Source organism: Sciurus vulgaris (assembly GCF_902686455.1).
Source record: "Sciurus vulgaris genome assembly, chromosome: 4".
NCBI classification, from domain to species: Eukaryota; Metazoa; Chordata; class Mammalia; order Rodentia; family Sciuridae; genus Sciurus; species Sciurus vulgaris.
This window is the reverse complement of record NC_136464.1, coordinates 155,134,291-155,154,405: the sequence shown is the minus strand read 5'-3', so window position 1 is coordinate 155,154,405 and position 20,115 is coordinate 155,134,291. Positions and strand designations below refer to the sequence as shown.

The window sequence follows — 20,115 nt, the reverse complement described above, 5'->3', positions numbered from 1 at the left end:
CCTCATCACTTGCCTGAGTAGTATCCCATCTGGTCACTCTGCCTCCAGTCTCACAACCTTTGGCTTTGTCCTCCACACGCTTCCCAAGTGGTGTTAGGCCTTACTGTTATCTTCCCAAGTTTTGGGATCAGTCTGGATCCAGTCAGGGAAGAGAAGCCACAAACCAATGTAGACAGAGAAAGTATAATATAAATAATTATAATATAAATTATGGCAAGAAAATGGTGCTACAACAGAATGGCTGGTAAGAAATAAAGATAACTCTGTATGGGAATAGCACATGAAAGGAGTAGCCAGTAGTCCTAGGGCTATCATAGAATCCAAGGATAAGGTGTCCCAGAGTTATTGGGGAAGGGCATGGCTATAGCTCACTCTGGGACATACCTGGAGCAGCCTACTGGAACTCTGTCCTCCAGAACTTTCCAAAAATCTGCCCAGGGAACTGGTGAAGCTATACTTGAGATAAGGAGAATACTGAGAAAGCTACTGGGCGGTGGTTGCTGTTGGCTATCATTCACCCCAGGAGCTGGGTACTGGGGCCCAGGAACATGCTGAGTGAGCCCACCAGAATGGGAAGAAAAGACTTCCTCTGCATTGTCTCTTCAGTGCCCTTTCCTGACAAAGTTTATCATCAGGTCATCTAGCAGAGGAAAAACCTTTAAAGGGCACAGATGCATTTTCACAGAGCAACTAATTAAGGGAGAAGGCAGACCTGAAAGGCCATAAATTCAAAATTCAAAAGTGCTGAAGGAGTCAAACTAACTTAGGTGTTTTGAGTTATATCATTATTCCCAAAGATAAAAATGAGTACAAATATAACTGGGTGTATGTTTGTGAGATGTATTTGTGTGTGTGTGTGTGTATGTGTGTGTGTGTATCTTCCTGGCATATTAGTATTGGTATGAGGGTTCCAACACAGGTTTCATAGGAAGATTCGTGTTTGTCTTAGTTTACTATTTGAGTTTTCAAATTTAATTTTTTTTAGTGAAATAATGGTCATACTTGAACATATTTTTCAACTTTGTTTTAAAAAAGTGTTTCTTATTTCACACACAAAAGAAGTTAGCAATCATGTATTAGTATTCCTTCCCTTTTTAAAAAAAAGTTATACTGTTTTGTGAAATTCAAATCTGGAAACCATTATTTGTAAGAATTTACAAATATAAATTATGAAAAGTCACTATAACCCTTTTGTGAAATGTACAGAACGAAGTTTCGCATTTAGAAATTGAAAAACACTTGTCATATGCTGTTCAACCAGAAGAACACATTAATTTATGAACATAACAATTAGGGCCATATATTTTATTTTCATCATCTTTACTTAAACTAACCAATAATAGGTATTATTGTCACTTTTTTTCAAAGAACAAAAGTTCGACTGAGTTAGATTATTTTCTCAAGATCTTATAGTTAACAAATAACAGAGCTGAGATTTAATAGACCTCTGACTCTAAAATGGCTCAGGATTTAAATAGATATCTGGCTGCTTCCAAAAACCTTCCAGTTTCTAGAGAAAGACAAAAATGAATTAAGGGTTAGAAAATGGGATTTTTCAAAACATAAAAGGACCAAAATAGTATATACATACATATTTTATAGTTATTTCCTAAAGAAAGAATATTCACAAAGGAATTTATAACAACTTTTCAAAGCTTAAGAAATCTAATGTATATAAAACTCAAAAAGTAATCTGTATTCCCCCAAAGCAAATTTAAGAATACCAAAGCATATAGAAAATGAATTTATGTTTTGTTAAAATATACTAGTGTATCAAGAAGGAATGTGTTTGTTTTAGACATGATAACTGTGGCTTAATTAAATATAACAAGAAGTCCTGTGATGGATGGGGGCTCAGGTTGTTTCAGTAGCTCAATGTTAGGGCCAACCTTGCTGCAAGTACCTTGGCTTTCCTCTCTCATGATTATACAATTGCAGCTACAGTTTTAGCCATCACATCTCCATTGGAGCAAGAAGGCGGAAAGGGTGTGCCAGCTACATGTGATTCATTTATTCCCTCTTCTAAAACATCCTCAGCTGCCTCTAGCTGTGTTCTTATTAGCCAGTGGAGGGTTGGGGAATTAGGACAAACAGAAAATAACATTGTTATGATTGGCTTAGACCATGGGCCAAGCCAAATTCTGGTCCCTGCATGTTCCAAATTCAGCTTTATTGGAACATACCCATTTTTTTTATATATTGTCTATGGTTGCTTTAACACTACAATGGCAAAGTTGCATAGTTGTAACAGACCACATGGCCTGCAAAGTATTAAAACATTTACCATCCAACCTTTTACAGAAACAGTTTGCTGAGTCCTGCCTGAGACTAATCAGGATCCATTTCCTGGGGTGACTAAACAAACACTTTTGGAATAACTGGTCTTCCATTAAGTAAGGAAGGAAGGGGAGAAGGGAAATTGGAAAGAACCAACAGTGTATGTTACAGGTGGTCACCAGATCCAATTAATGATACGCAAAACTCAAAACAATATATTTTGTTTTAAGTCACAAGGTCACCTTGAACATGTAATTTTTCCACTCCTTCATTTCCCCATGAACCAATTAAGACAATTTAGAAAGGCAGAAACTTTGCAAATATACAGTATCAAGTGATTGACTATCATGAATTCAGAAAGATAATCCCCAATTTACTGACTCTAGTAGAGCACCAACTAAGATACTATCAGAGTCTTAAATACATACTTAGTGATTTCCACTTTCCTTTAAACTCTTTATTTCAGGTTCTTGCATACACGGAGGGACTTCATGGAAAATGGATGTTCAGTGAGATACGAGCCGTATTTTCAAGACGTTATCTTCTACAAAACACTGCTCTGGAAGTATTTATGGCAAATCGAAGTAAGTGTTCTTAAATATCTTGAAAGAAAAATGTGCTCATGTTTAGATGTTATTCATTTACTTGGTGTAAGACTCTCTTGATTTTTGTCAGTTTATTTCTCCCTTCAGTAGGTTCTCGCTAAAGCACAAAAATTATTTTTTAAAAATAAGAAAGAATTCATTTGTTTTAAATGTTAACCATTGTTTCACATGGACAAGTTATAGAGAAGGCTGATTTTTCCATGAAAATTTGTTGCCTTTACAAATAAATCATGATAGACACTTGAAAATGATTTCTTAAATTAATGTTTAGCTTTACTGCGGTTTTCTAAATCATTTTCTTTTCTTCTTACCACAGCCTCAGTAATGTTTAATTTTCCTGATCAAGCAACAGTTAAAAAAGTTGTTTACAGCTTGCCTCGGGTTGGAGTAGGGACCAGCTATGGTCTGCCGCAAGCCAGGTAATTATTATCATATCACACATTATCTTTGGTTTATTCACATATTTCAATCTTGGTAAGACAGAAATGTCAGTGTGGTTGTACCATTATAATTATTTCAAGGATCAAGGAATTCTCATTCTCTGTGAGTTATTTGTAGGGAAAGAGATTATGAAAACAGCTATTTTGAGAATTACAAAATAATTAAGGCAGAATTTTATTTAATACATATCTAGAAGAATAAGTAAAAAAGTTGATTGCACATCATAGGTAAAATTATATGTATATAATGAAGACATGTTTCTTACTAAAATCTTATAGAAAACATACCAAAAGCTTCAAGATGTTTATGCCTACTTGCTGTGTAATAGTATATGAATTATGCTTTTATAAATGCTCTATGTATATATGCTTCTTCACTAAAATAATAAAACTCTTGGAGTTTACTGAGATGAGTAGTCTTGGCAGAGTTTTAACCATTACCTAAATCTTCATCTTGGTATTTTAGAAGAATCATTTTTAAACCTTATTTTATTAAAAGATACTACTGTGAGCAGAAAACACAATCATACATGTTGCTAAAGTAATTAGTCTGGTTTTGATTCCAAGTAATTGAATACCTAACTAAAAGTAGGGGGAGGGTCTCTCTTTCTCTTTGTGTGTATGTGTGTGTGTGCGCACAGGAACGCACATGTGCTTAATATAAAATACCTACAGTAAAGGCATTACCAGTCTTGAGTTAGAGATTCAATGATGTCAGGACTCTTAAGTTGGCCTCATGTGCACAAAATTACCACTACTGCTCTACACATCACATCCTCACACAACTACATTAAAGTAGGAAAAAAGATACAAAGTATTTCTCTTTAAACTTCTCTGTTTTAGGAAGGTATACATTTCTCACAGGTCTTCAGTAATCTTTTATCTTAAGTCTGTTTGATCAGAATGGGATCACCTTCCCACTCCTAAAATAGTAAGGGGTGTTTGATGGCTTAGCCCAGTGATCACCTACAATTTATAGCAAACATACCTCTGACTCCTTGCTTCCTCCTACCTGAACAAAACAAGGATTGCATTAACGTAAAAGAAGGGAGATAGGCTTTGAGTAGACATGCAACAATTTCTACCACATAGACTGTTATGGTCCTAAGGACTCTTGCAGTGTACTACCAGGATGGAAAGAAACTAATCTTTGTCTATCTTTCCTTAAATAGGTTACAGACGTTTTAAAGACAGGGACTGTGTTTTATTTATCTTTTAATCTACAGCACCTAGCACAGTGCCTAATTGCAGAAGTGCTTTTTAAGTGCTATTCAGCTTTAGTTCCCTTGTATTACATCTTATCTATTCTCTTTTTTCATACAGTACAAGAACAATTCACTGACATGTATGCACATGCTCAGGATATTTCCTAGTAGAATGACAAGATTCAACTAAGATGTTACTAGATAATGAAGCACTTATATAAAATACAGGTCAAAGAAAAATGCATTTAATCTATCAAAGAGAATGAGGTTAGTTTGGCAAGACTTGTTCTTATTGAATCAAAGCTGACTCACAGTAATCACTTCCTCCTTTCCCATGTGCTTATAGTCTATTTGTTTAATCATCAATTCTAGAATTTTTCCAGAAATGAACATTAAGAACTCACAAATACATCTATGTGTTTTCCTTTTTAAGAGTGATCTCCTGCTTCCTGGCAGCTTTCTCAATGACCATCACTACTGAAGGTTTACTGAAGGGTTTCTGGAGGGCATGTGTGATATCCTTCAGTGCTCTTGGACTAGTCTGAACTTGAATCTGAATTCATTCAAAACCATCAGTAGTGCTCTTACTATCTTTCTTACTTATGAGTATCCATTTCTTTTAATCACATTTGATCTCACTTTGACTTTGGGAAGATTATTGTTCTGGAAGGAAAGTAAATGATAAGTAGTGTTTCTTTCTCTGTTAATTCATGGAGGCATTCAGCCTTTCTGTTGTCCATGGCTTGATTTTTCCCTAAAGGTTCAACTCATTCTTAGTATTCTAATACTATTCCTACAGGCTTAGTTTTTTATACTTCCTGAGACATATAGTCTTAGAAAGAACAGAAGAGGGTGGCGGGGCACTAAATTTAGGCTTAGACCTTCCACAAGCTGGGTAGCAATAAGAGCTGAGTATTTAGTAGGAACTCAGTAAATATTGGCTGGATAATGCTAGGAAAGAGGAATGACACTCTGACCCACCATAAAATGGGGACAATATCTTTGCAGAGTCATTTGAGAATCTTTTGAGAGAATTGAAGTCACTTTGTAAAAAGATGTGCTTGATACACATATACATGCATGCACATATGTACATACATTCAAATAGGTAGCTAGGTAGATATACACATCCAGGAGCGTGTGCATGCGTGTGTGTGTGTGTGTGTGTGTGTGTGTGTGTATGTGTGTGTGTGTGGTATAAGGTCTCATTACATTTAGAGAGTTGTCAAAGAGAAGGAATGATACCTGACTCCTACAAAGTAGAACCTCTTCAGTATCTTGGTAGAATCACAAAGAAGTCTAGAGATCCATTCTTTGCTTTGCTTTTTTGATATTGGGTTTTGTCAGTTAAGCACAGTTTACCCAATTCTAGGGAACTTTTAAGTTAAAGCCTCAACATACTAATTTTAAACAATAACAACAAAACACTATCAAATTCAAAGGCAAGTATCCTAACAAAACAATTGACTTCAAAATTCTTTAGACCAATTCATGGGCAAGCCCACCACAGAGATCACATTGTAAATCAGATGGTCGATTAATGAGCAAAGGTTTAGAACAAAGGGAATATTTCCATTAAGCTAGCATAGGCTAATGAATATCCCTTTAATTAATGAATGTTTACAGCTTTTGTTTACTTAGCACTTCCCATGTGCCAGGGAGTGTAGTTTGTGTTTTAGTTTATAAGTATTATTTTCTTTAATTCTTAAATCAATCACATTTTTATATTAATTGTTATTAATGCACAGTTTTTGGAGGCTGAAATTCCAAGGAGGCCTTGTCTGTTTAGCCCATGGCAAGGGCCCCTTTCTTAATGTCACAACATAGGAGAGAATGAGGGGAAATGGTTGCATGAACAAGGAATCAAAGACCCATAATGGCTCCACATTATAGCAGCCTGTTGTCTTGAGAACTAACTCAATCCAGGAGGCAGCATGAATTCCTTCCAAAGATAGTACCCCTATGACTTAATACCTTCTGTAAGCTCCCAGTTCTTAAGGTTCTACAGGCTCAATACCACGAGGCACCAAGCTTCCAGTACATGAACATTTGGGAGACACACTCAAACCACTTCCAAACCATGACAGTTCTTCAGTATTTACTGAATCATTTAGACCTGACTACTTAATAAACAGAGCTGTTAGGTATTTCTCTTGGCCAAAGGGCACCATGAAAAATCATTGAGACACCAAGGGTGTCATGAATTTTAAAAGTTTAGGAAACTTCATTGATCATTTAAAAACAACCCTGTAAACTTTATCATAATTTTCTTAATGTATCAACTTCCATTTTATTTAGATAACTACTTTGAACCTGTAAAGTATTATAAGTTGTAAAACTTACTCTGATTTATTTCCTAATGCTATTCTTATGTCCCTTCTTCTGGAACTGTACATTTATTCTAAGTTTTCAGTTATTTGCTTTTGACCTCATTAGAGGGATATATATTGTGTGTAGAGGCCATACACACTGTGTATAGAGTCAGACTTAAAAGTCAGTGACAATCACCATTACTATGTAAGATTTAAGTCAAATACTTGCAAGCAAGCACTTGACTAAATTATCTATCTAGTTTGTTAACATGGAGTAGATTTACTGTATTGTATAAAAACTACCTTGATTTATTTTGAGTATGGTTTTATCTTTTTTCTTCTTATTTACTTGTAAATACCCATTTACTGTTATATTTTCACAAATAGAATTGCTTTCAAATAGGCTTATCCTTAGTATTTTCTTTGTAATAGGATCCTCAAATATTGCTTATTTTCACAATTAAAATATATTTTCATATTTGTCTAAGAAAAACAAACTATGAAGTATTTTAAATTCAGTAATTCCAAACCAATACATTAGTTAGTACTGGATTTTTAAAAGTCATGAGCTAAAAGAGACTGTGTTTGTTATGGTGCGCTTAACAGGAGGATATCGTTGGCCACTCCTCGGCAGCTATATAAATCTTCCAACATGACTCAGCGCTGGCAAAGAAGGGAAATTTCAAACTTCGAATATTTGATGTTTCTTAATACCATAGCAGGTAAGACATCTCATTTTTTTAAACTCACAGTGTGTTTATGTTCATCAAAATCATTGTTAATATGACTTGATGTGATGCATTTTTCTCTTTGGAATTCCAATGCAGCATTAAAATAAACATTGAAGCACTCACATTAAATTTTATCAGAAGCTGTACAAGCTAATACCAAGATTTTAGATGCATTTGTTGTTGAAGAGGCTTTTCCTTGCTCTCCTTCTGCCATTTCCTTTGCTGACAGCTTTGTCTGAAGGTTTATTAGAGTCAACAAACCATTGCCAGAGAGTGTCTGGAAATAATAATGGGAAAATGTAATTTCACTACTTTGTCATTCTCAGCAATTGCAGCTAGACAGGAGAATAACAACAGAATCCTGCCTAGTACAGATGTCACCTGGATTATGGCATGATTGGGTTACAGCATCTTTTTCCTTAAAATCTTCATGTAAAAATAAAAAATCAGATTACATTTTCTAAATGATAAGTAACTGCCAGCCACCTCCACAGTCACTGTGCTTATAAATTAAAAGGAAGTAGTGGCTTTGTTTCTCTGCTAAATCGCTGGTTGTCAGTGGTTAAATATATGTCTATGAGATTTTAGTACCTCATTCTTTTTTCTTAAGTTAAGCTCCAAAAGACCTCATTCATGTTGAACTACAAAGGTTTTCCTTCTGTAAATTAGGCTCTATGAAAAATTTTTGCACTTAAATGAATTTAAGTAACTATTATTGTTTTGTTATGAATGAATGCCCACAACCATGAACTTGGAGCAATAGCTCTTAATCATTGCTTTAAAATATAACTATGTAATAGTACTTTTAATAATCTTATCATATGCAGGTATAACTATGGATATTATAGGCATATATTAAATAGGCAGTTGAGCATCATTTGTTAACAAAAGGAAAGTTATTTGAAATGCTGAAATCTTTTTGTATTTTAATTACTTAGGTATCCATACATAACTTCACATATTCAAATGTACAGTATACAGATATGTATCTTGAAGAACCTATTTACTCCCTCAAAGTTAAAAGAATTATGTTATACTATTTAACTATCATATTACTTATATATAGATGTAGAATGAACATATCTACCTGAAATATAAAGAATTTCATGTTTTCTTGCTTTTCATGTTGTATTGTTCTTTTTGACCACATGAATAATTTTTGGCCCACCTCTCTAGTGATTTAGAATGTGGGTAACTTTTTATTAATTCTCCTAGAGATATATTTAATTTTTTAAAGCCTCCTATAATGTGTTTCTCCTGCTTTTATACTCAAAAGCATATCAACATTTTTAAACACTCCCATTAAGAAACTTAATTCAATTTTTATCTTCATTCATTACTTATTTTTGTAAATGTAATTTACCAGCCAGAATCCAGATTGTTATTAACTGCATATCTTTTGAAATTCATGTCTTTTCACTTATTAAGAATTCAAACTATTGAAAGTTTCTTCTTCATTCAGTGTATTAGTTTCTACTATGTGGCTCTTTACTCAATTTTTCAGGATAGTATACTCTTTATGTTTGACTGAGGTGGTTTTTTTCCCATATTCTCTGGTAAGCCTTTCTATTGTCTGTTCTTCAGAAATTTATCAAGTCTCAGTGCCTACCATTAGATGGGCTTGTGTTTTTTTCTTGGCTATGCTAGTTATTTGGAGCTGTTAGGTATAAAACTAGAGATCGGGGTGATGCAGCTCACTTCCAATTCAGTTTCTAGTATAGCAGACATTCATATTAAATGGTTTTATTCTTCTCAGATGGGATTCACTCTACCCTTTGTCTAGATCATTGTTCTAAAGGACTCTCCTGGTCTCCATCTTCTCCTGCTGCATTTGCTCACGTAGGGTAGATTTCTAACAAAATATGGGGCAGTATCACCAAACTACCACCCACTTCATGACTGGTGCTTTCTGGGAATCTCTTTCTCTAACTCTCGAAAGACAGTGGTGTCTGAATCTGGATAGAGGTAACAACATTGCAGTTCCTTCCAAAAGTTGCTTTCTTTTTTCTTTCTTTCTTTCCTCCTTTCTTTTTTTCATTCTTTCTTTTTATCAGCAGAACTTGCTTTATCTGCTTACATAAAAAGTATATACACCATTGACTGTTTTTAAAAGAATTTATTAGGTGTTTTTTAAATAATTATTAAAACTACACAGTAAAAGAATGAGATAAAAATGTAATTAATCTAGGGACTAGAAATTCAGAGCACTTACAATCTAATTGGCTAAATGAAGTATACATAAATAAGAACATTTAAGGCAGCCGATATTAAGTTTTGAATAATTTTTGTAAATCGTGAGTGCTGCAGAAGGGAAGATTTTTAAAATGTGTTTGGGCACCAGACATGGTGGCACACTGCTCAGGAGGCTGAGGCAAGAGGATTGCAAGTTCCAGACCAACCTCAGCAACTTAACAAGATTCATGCTAAAAATAAAAAGGATTGTGAATGTAACTCAGTGGTAGAACACCCCAAGATCCAACTGTGTAATTCTCAGTACCACATAGAAAGAATTAAAGAAAGAAAGAAGAAGGGGGAGAGAAGGGAGAGAGAAAGAAAGAGATAGGGAGGAAGAGAAAATTTGGGGAGAAATAAGGTTTAGAGCTTCACCAGTTTCTGCCAGTTGAATGCATATGGAATATTCAGAGATACGAGTATTGTATCTTGACCAGAGCAGAGAACAGCTAATTTTGGAGATATAGATAAGAGCCAGAATATAAAGATGCTTTTAGGAGTCAACATAGTTTCAGAATAGAAGAGAATACAGTATGGAGTTTGAGGAAAATTAAAATGAAATAAGGTATGCTATGAATCAGGATTGAAATAGCATAAAGTTAGTGCTGTGAGGAGAGTATTTCAGAAATGTAGATTGACATCAGTCTTGTTCACTCTTGTTTTTGTTCTTTTTAGATGTACGTGACAGTAGAGTCTATTTTGACATTTATACAAACATCGAGTATATCTTATTCTAATTGGGTCTCAGTCTTGGTTTTGGTGAATAATTACTGCACTTTCACTGTTTCTCAGGCTCTATTTTGCACTGTGACTACAGAAGCAAATAAAGTATGTTTTCTGCCTTTGAAGAGATCATAGTGTAGTCAAGAAAACAGACACATATACCAGCAATTCCAGTAGAAAGTGATAAGTATTAAAATGGGTTCATACATCTAGCCATTTGGGGTCACAAATCTTGAAGCCATTAAAACTAAGAGATCAAGAAAAGCTTTTCATAGATGACATTTAAATTGGGAATTGAAACATGAGCAAGAGTTCAGCAGGAAGTCAGCAGAGGGGATTTCAAGAAGAAAAATAACATGCAGTGAAGATTTGGGTGATCTGAGTGGCAGCAGGGATCGCCAAAACAGAAGTAAATGACACTATGTATGACATTGTTATTCAGAAAGTATAAACATCTATGATTTGTTCTAGTTCAGTGCTTCTCAAAGTGTGGTTCCCTGTGTGGCAGCACAGGCTACCACCTGGGGGCTTGTTAGAGATGCAAATTCTCAGACTCTTCAAACCTACCTACTCAGAAACTGGCTGTGGAGGCCAGCAACCTGTCTTTAGCAAGACTCTTGGTGGTTCTGATGCAACAAGTTTGAGCATCATTGTTCTGTCCCTTTAAGATCTACTTATCAGAACAAGATGTGCATATCAAAACACTTAGAACCTTGGAGAAAATATGCAGTTAAGTGCCATTGAGTGTAATAAAAGTTGAGAGACAGGAGAAATTAATATGAGATAGTCTACTCAAGGAAAGCTTCAAAGAAAAGACAAAAATGATCTCTTCCAGGATATTATCAGACACTGATGATTATCCAAGTAAAACAAATCTGTGTAAGTAGATGGCAATGGAAGAAGTTATGAATATAAATGTCATCAGGTACTCTCCCTGGATATATTCCTAATAATTCTTCTCTTTCCTTCCTCTCGAAGTTCTAAGTAGGAGTGCCATTTTATTCTGAGCACCAGCATTGAAGATTTGGGTGCTTGTTTCATAGAGAAACTTCACTAGTCCCACGATTTAAAACTTGTTAGGGCAGTAATTAGAATTGGCTGTGTTCCTGAATTATGGACAATGCTGTATATCCATTCATGTTTTCTTATTAAAACATCTTTCAGAGTTCTCTAAGGATCCTAGAATATAAGGTAATATCAAGGTGTTAAATTGTGGGCTGGGGAGATAGCTCAGTTGGTAGAGTGCCTGCCTTGCAAGCACAAGGCCCTGGTTCAATCTCCAGCACTGCCAAAAAAAAAAGATGTTAAATTGTACCAATATCACTTTATCACTCTTGTCAGTATTAGGTTCATAATCATTCTGTTTCATTGCACAGTTTTAGGGACACAGTTATTGTCCAGCAAATATTTATTTGGATTAGTGTATTGAAACTTAAGATTTATTATTTCTATGGAGGATGTTAGAACTATTTTTGAAAAATTATATTTAATTTCTTAGGTAATCCAAAACTAAGAAGTGTTTGGCTTCTGTCTTATTCTAGTCTTTTCAAAGCATTTTTTAAATTATTATTGATATCAAGATTCAGAAAAAGAAAAATAATAAGTGTTTTTATTGTTTGTTTTGTTTCAATATTCCTTTTTGAAATACTTCTTTAGTTACTGATATCAATATTCAAAAAATAGTAAATAGTAGTTAATGTTTATTGAGGGACTTACACTGTGCCAAATATTGTCCTCAGGGCTTTATGTGTATTTAATAATTTAATTCTCACAATAGCCCCAAGAGTTAGGTTCCATTCTTATGCCCATTTCACAGATAAACACCATAAAGAAAAGTTAAATAACTTCCTCAAGTCACAGAGCTAATAAGTGACAAAATCAGATTAAAATTTAGGTAATCTGACTCCACAACAGAGTGCAGTATGCTCCAGGATCCTTCTGGTGCCATTTCGTCTTTGGTCATCAGTTTTAATTTCTTAAATGTTTTTAAAACCTAAACAGTGAATGACTTAAGATAATTTTACCATTTTCTTTTGCATTTCATCAAAAGAGCCCTTTGAAGTTTATTTTACTGTCATGTTCTACTGCAAGGTGGGGCCTGGAATTGTTGACTTTAATGTAAAACTTGGTCATGTTTTCAGTGAGGTCTTAGAGAAACAGAGTGAGCTGAGATTTAAACAGGGAGGTTTTTTGAAGAGTGCTCTTGGGATCAAGATGAGTGGGGGAGAGGAGAAAGTAGAAGTGAGTAGGAGAAGTTGAGTTTCAATGCAGTTGCAGCAAAGGCCTCATAGATACCTGGAGAAGCAGTGAGAGGCTGGTATGGTAACCCAAGCCTTGAGTCAAGGGGACCAGGCCTTCATTGTCTCTACTCTGCAGTCACTGGATGCAGGCTCCTGGGAAGGAGAGATGACCTTGATCTTCTCATGACAGCTTGCCAGAGAGGGACTTAGTTGAGTACCACCAGGCATCAGAATCAGGCCTTAAAACACTCGTCACTTGACACTAGAAGTTCTGACTCTGTAGACTTGGAGTAAAGTTGAAGAATTTTCATTTCTAACGAGTTCCAACTTGATGCTGATACCAGTGGTCATACTTTGGAAATCACTATACTATACTTATATTTGTTAAAAGACATACCTAAAGAAAAGTTTATTAATCTTCTATAGCACACAATAATGTGTGTGCTACACTTATGTTAGTGTATCCTGAGCATTTTATGTCTATAGTTCATCTTATCATTGAGAGTATTAGGTTGTTGATGTGGGGAGCAGTTTTGCCCAGGAAATATTCATAACATTGAACTGATTTATATTTATGCTTTGTAAGGATTTGCATGATTCTGTAATCTGTCGTGTGAATTTACCAGAGTTGCAGGGTGAAGGAGTCTCAAAACCTTCTAGATTAAAAAGAAGAGTTGCAGAATTGGAATCTGATAGAAAAGATGAAAAAATCTTTTATGCTTCATGTTTTAAAAATATAGGTCATGGGGACTTGATAAATTTCACATTTTCTATAAATATTTTGGTTACTATCTTACGCACAAAATTTATCTTTTTTCCCCAAAACATTATTTTAATATGAAATATAATGTACATTTCTTGCTTTCTGTTTTGTAATGTCTCTCATACTTGACTGATTTTATTTTTATCCTTTCTAGATGCTTTAAAATGTAAGACACTGTAAGGCCTATGATACAGTATTCTATTATTATATGATGTTGACCCTTGTTTGATGTAAACAAAAAATCTAGATATAAATATATAGTTGCATATAAATAAGCTCACATTTTTGCTATGACAAAGAAATTTGTCAAATATTCAGAAAACATGCTGTTTTTCAAAGAGTCCTACCTAAAAACCTGTAATTATTCATAACCTTTGTTTTATTCTATTCACAAGTTTAGTAAATATTTACTGTGGATAATTAGGAATATGAAAAAGTATAATTGTAACAAATTACAACACTCATAAGCCTAGACCAAAGTATCCCATTTGAAATTTTGGTGATTTCTCTGTTTTGCTTTTTGTGTGTGGTGCTGTCATTGGGAACCTGCTCCGCATACAGGTCCTTATTCAGATTTTGCCATTTCATTAGATATTCTTTGAGAGCTTTCGAAAACTGCATGAGAATCCAACTTAGTCATTTATTTTACTATTTTTGAAACACTTGGGATTTTTTTTCAAAGAATATTGTTTGGAAAATTATGTGAAAGAATTTCAATGATGCTTAGAGTTTGACTAAAAGTGGGGTTTCTGCCTCTAATTCCTAGAGTTGACCTGATTTCTATTCATTGTGTTCTGAAGGTACAACCTATGCTTCATTTTACACCATTAAATAATACTAGGAAAGAGATGTTAGAGTCTGGCATTCTTGAATTTTTTTCAAAAAATAGCAGAGTGATTACTAACATAGCTACATGTAAATGATCCTCTGTTAGACTTGAGAATTTTTTTAAAGGGTTTTGAGTTGTTTTTCATGTGATCAGCTAATGAATTCAGCACAACTTCCCCAACCCCAACCTTTTTCTCCTGTTTAGCATTTTCCACTTTTTTACTCTGTGATGAACAAGCCCTCCCTGGTTAATTATGTATATATTTAGCTACTGCATGTGTTGGGCTTATTATTGTCATCTAATTAGATGTAACTTGAACTGCTTGCTTCTAGAAAAATCATTAAAAATTCTTTCCTAATGACCTGGAGATGACAAAATGTCTGTAAAGTGTGAAGAAGCAGACAAGCACAGGAACATCGCTCTTAAAGCGTGTTAATCCAGATGCCGCAATCATCTAATTAAACAATATTTTGCTGTCATTAACATTTTCACCAAGGAATTGCAGTTATAATTTCTTTGTCAGCTGTCTCTAGATCACTTTACCTTCAAAACTAAAGTGCCATATAAAAACATTAAATTGGATGGTTTAATTAAAAAGTTTTTTTTTTAAATGAAGAAACATATCCAGTGTTTCTGAGATCTCATTTTCTGTGCTTCACTTTTATTGTTTGAGTAGATTAGTGTCATAGGCTTGAAAAATTTAATATTCATCTTCTAAGATAAATCCTTAAGTATAGTTAGCACAAAGTATGTAATATATAGTCTGCATTTACCACTACTGAAAAGGAAAAAGACTTTACCAATTACAGCATATTTATTAAATTTCAACTATCCTCAAAGAAAACATAAAAACAATTGGTAAATAAATATCTAGGTATGCCAGAACCTAACAGATGTTACTTTGGAACTATTTCACTTTTTTGGATAATTTGGTAAATGAATTGTTTTTTTATTTCATAACGGTGTTCAGTAAATAATTAAAGGCATAATCCTAATTCACCAAAATTTATGAATGCAGATTCCCAAAGTAGCACTTTTTTTTTCTTCCATGTGACATTAAATACATTGTGAATTTTTTAAAAAAAAAATTTTTTTTAGTTATCAATGGATCTTTTCTGTTTTATTCATTTATATGTGGTGCTGAATATCCAACCCAGGGCCCCACATATACCAGGCAAGCCCTCCACCACTGAGCCACAATTCCAGCCCCCATTGTGCATTTTTAAATTCAGATCAAAAGTTATATTGTCTGTTCATGTTGCAAGACTTTTGTGGAGATTTTTATTAAAAACAGGTTTTAATGCCATTCTATCCATTTATAAAGTTTAATGTATTTACTAGAATTTAATAGTGCCATAAAGCTCTCCTAATTTAAAAATTACTACATTTTCCTAAACATTTTGTCAGAGACCCCTCTGAAGATTATTAAAAGTGACTTACAAAAAAAATGTGGTATACATATATAGTCCTGAGCTATAACTATTAGCATCAACCATTTGGGGTGTATGTATATGTGTTTTAAAAAATTATTCTTTCCTTTGTGTTTTCTCCAAAAATAGTATCTTCTTCTTTATTAGATACTCATTTCTATTAAAAGTCCAATGTTTTCAAATATGGTATCTTTTTTCATACTATTAACATTTATACAAACAGTTAAATTCTGAGTTAATGTAAATTGTTTTTTATTTATTTTGACAAACATTCCTTAGTAAGTTATAAAACATTATCAAAGTATTTTAAGCAATTGGGAAATCTAATTTTCATCTATCATTTCACTTATATAAATAATGTTTTATATATGTCATCAACATTCTAGAAAATGAAACATATACTAGAACACCTACTTTTTATTAAATTTATAGATTTTTAAGTAGAACAGTTCCCCAGAAAATGGCCAAGTACTAAATGTGCCTTGAATTCATTTAGAATCCCCAAAATAGCTCTGCCTGGCCAGTCTGTGCTCTTTGGATATATATACATGTATAAATAATTGCTGAGAATGATCAGATGTTCTAGGTTAGATATGTATATATATTACCTTTCAGTAATGAATATTAAATTTTAGAATTGTATATATTCTCTTTTATAGTAATGGTATTACTTTAGCCAAACTTTTTTTGTACAAAAAACTTAAATGAGGACTCCAACCTCTGTTTACTCATTAGTATTATTTTTTATGATACACTTATACACTTAGAACAGGTTTATTCATTGATCCATCCAACTGCAAACATTTTCTTCTAGTTAAATGTGCATTTTCACAATGGTCCTCTCTTACTATACTGTTGTGCCTTTGCATAATCCTTATTCTCTAAAGAGAACATTCTGCAAATCTCCTTCTTTACTTAGCTTATGTTTGTTCACAAAGAATTTTTACGTTTGTTCACCAAAAAGTTTTGCTCACAAAAAGGATCTTGTCTGACAAAAGTTTTGTTGCACCTCATTTCTTTGCTAATGAGTCTCTTAATTTCATCTGATCATATATTATTTCCGTACCAGTTAATTAAACTTTCCACATTCCCACTATACCTCAATATCCTACCTAAAATATTTAAATTTTTCTACCATAAACAGACAACCCAGCAGTCCAGCAGTTCTTCACTGAACTGAAACAACGTAATATCAAAAGAAAACTAATTAACTTTGAGTGGGGGATGTTGACCTTTGTCTCTGTACTTTTTCATCCTGGATTCAGAGCACTTCTGTTCATTGCTAGATTCTCTCCATTGACTCTTGATAAAAGCTTAGTACTCTGTGTAGTAGGAATATAACTTCGGATACGTGTTCATTATAGCAGGTAATGAGCCACCACATAAGCCACCTGCAGTGTGCAGGTCAGCAGGATGGCCTCCCCCATGACACCAGCAGGGTGCCTGGCTGACAGAGTTCTTCTTCCTAGGCAACATTATCTTTTTACCACCGTCGGCAGATGAGAGATGGAAGTGCACGTGGTACATTTCAGTGGGCCATGCTTGGAGGTGACACATATCCCCTCTGTTCATATTCTGTAGGTTGCAACAAAGTCCTGCAGCCAGAGCTCTTTGTAAAAGAGGCTAGACCAGAAAGAAGGAAATCAATTCTGATAATAAACAGCCAGCAGTCTCATATGTAAATCACAATCTTCCATTGCAAATCGTAATTCCAATTACTCTTTTTAAAAATATTGAGAGAACTCATTTGAAACACATTGTAAGTGCTTTTGATTAAACAGAGTTCAATAAACACATTACTTTTATTTTGAAAATCAGTAGTTGCCTTATTATAAGTATAGAAACTATTTCATAATCAATCAGTGTATACAAAGTTTTATTTCTATTTTTCTCCACTAGGACGGACATATAATGATCTGAACCAATATCCTGTGTTTCCATGGGTGTTAACAAACTATGAATCGGAAGAATTGGACCTGACTCTTCCAGGAAATTTCAGGGATCTATCAAAGGTAACTTTTAAATATATAGAAGTCAGTTTTCTTCATAAGGCTGAAATGTAAAGGATTTCAATCAGAGTGGGTATATCCAATTCACATTTCTAAGAAAGTAAACCTGGTTTTTTCTTCCTGTTGTAGTCAGTGTCTCAGTCTCATCAATTCATAGCACAGGATTTAAACTACAGGGAGATAAATTAGTTACTCTAATAGGCAGAATAAAAGGGGTGTTTAAGAAAGAGCAGATGTAGCGAGAGGTTCTTAGAAATGGCAATACAAAACATGATGGCAGATTATTTCTGCATTCTATTCCTTAGGTGATAAGGCATGTTATCTAAACCATAAAATACATACATATACACTATTAAGTATTTTGTATTTAGGGGGAGTATTGAAAGAAAGTCACGTGAGTTTATCAAAGGTCTGTTTAAAAATAGCAAGAAATAATGGGGATAAAACTGAAAAGCAAATTTTGAGTTAATTCAACTCATGCATCCAAAAGAAACTCAAGTTGGATGCTAAACTCTTTGAAATGCAGTGAAGAACTGAGAACTAAGCCCAACTGCTCTGTAGCCTAAGCTGATAGCTAATACAATGAATTATACTCCTTGAGAATCTAAATTCTACATTTTATACATATCTTATGGTGTCTAATCTACAATGGCTTTAGGACCTGAACCCAACCCAGAGGTTTATGTATTTTAACCACAGCCTATTCATTTTGAAATCATTTCTCTTTTCTACCAAACTTGGTTGTCTGTTTAGCAGTCCCCAGAAGGGTAAAAGGTATATATGTATACATTTGGTTTTGAGGAGCAGATTTAAGGGGCTCATAGACAGGACAGCATAAGCACTGTAAATCAAGGAAATATCAATTTAAAATTAATCCTACAGGTGATTTTTAACTTAGCATGCCTTCTCCTGTGTCTTTTCTAGACCTACCCAGGCCAAAGTTCTGTATTCTACTATGCTAGCTATGTGACCTAAACCAGTTTCTCTTAGCCCATATGTAATATGAGAATAATTATAATAATACTGACCCTATCCTACCACAAAGAGTTGTTAGGTTCAAATGTCATGTCCATTTAAAGAATGTAACAGTACTTGACAAATAGAAATACTTTATGAATTATAGTTATCATTACACGAGGAATTTTTCTTAGCCTGTTTTTAAAGGTTATTTAATATTTTTTCAAATTTTCATATGTCATTTACTCTCAAATTCTTTTTTGTGACTTCCTTATCAAATCTTAGTTACTATCTCACTCCTAATTTCAGTTATAATATTATAGTTTTCTAAGGGGCCTAAGAGATCAGTTTGCCAACATCTTATTGAATTATATAGCTGGCTAAAAATTGTTGCAATTGAATCTTAATATGCTGCCACATACAGCATTTTTTCCAATGAGATTCAACAGAACAAAAGTATTTAACATTTACCATATGTAAGTCATTATTCAGGCTCAGGTAAACAGTAGCCTGTAATGTAATTCACAGGTTAATTCTACTCATTATCTAAATAACACAAATAATAAGGTACTGTATTTTACAGAGAGACTTGCACAACTAGCAGGTGGCTAGGAACAAGAACTCTGGAGCTAGATTGCCTGGGTTCAGATCCCAATTGTGCCATTTCTCAGCTGTGGGGCATTAGGCAAAGTTATTTACTTTCTTTCTGCCTCAGTTTCCTCGTCTGTATAATGGGGAACAATAATAATAAAGTCAATGTGCTAATGCTAATAATGGGCCAATAACTGTGAATCACTGACATAGGTCATATACTTGGAAATATCTTTCAAATAATGATGACAAGTATTTGCTACTACTATTGTAATTAGTATGTTTGAGTGATAAGTGTTTTTGGCATGACTTCCAAGGTTGGGGTGTGATCTTTGGATATAAAAAAACCCCAGATTAACACATCAATATGAGGAACTACATTAAAATAGTTCTATTAGTTGAACAGTTGTTACATATTAGACCCTGTAAAGTGTGTGTGTGTGTGTGTGTGTATGTGTGTGTGTAAGATATATTTAAGATACAAATTTAGAGTGTAGATTCTCAAGGAGCATGGTAAATGGAGTTAAAATCTCATAAGTTGGCCACTACTACGGTTATTTAAGATTCTTTTAACAGAGAAAGAGGTTCTTTTGTTTTGAAATTCAACTGTAATATCAGGGTGAAAAGAAATTTATAGACCAAAATTTCTTTCTTTCCTTTATTTATATGCTCAGTCATTTAGTCAACAGATATTTATCACACACTCATTATGTGGAGAAGATGTACTTCTTTCTGTACTGGGTGGACAGGAGCCCAAGAGTGAATAAAACA

General features: G+C 33.9%; 1 protein-coding gene across 8 annotated transcripts in view; it reads left to right on the top strand.

Moving 5' to 3' along the window:
- NBEA (neurobeachin) overlaps positions 1 to 20,115 on the top strand; it is a 660,252-nt gene that overhangs the window by 546,723 nt on the left and 93,414 nt on the right. For all 8 annotated transcript variants that reach the window (XM_079137358.1, XM_079137357.1, XM_079137359.1 and 5 more), the window contains 4 exons: positions 2,744 to 2,861; positions 3,199 to 3,301; positions 7,446 to 7,561; positions 17,687 to 17,799. In XM_079137358.1, coding sequence (XP_078993484.1) covers positions 2,744 to 2,861; positions 3,199 to 3,301; positions 7,446 to 7,561; positions 17,687 to 17,799 — 450 coding nt within the window. The remainder of the gene's footprint in view (positions 1 to 2,743; positions 2,862 to 3,198; positions 3,302 to 7,445; positions 7,562 to 17,686; positions 17,800 to 20,115) is intronic.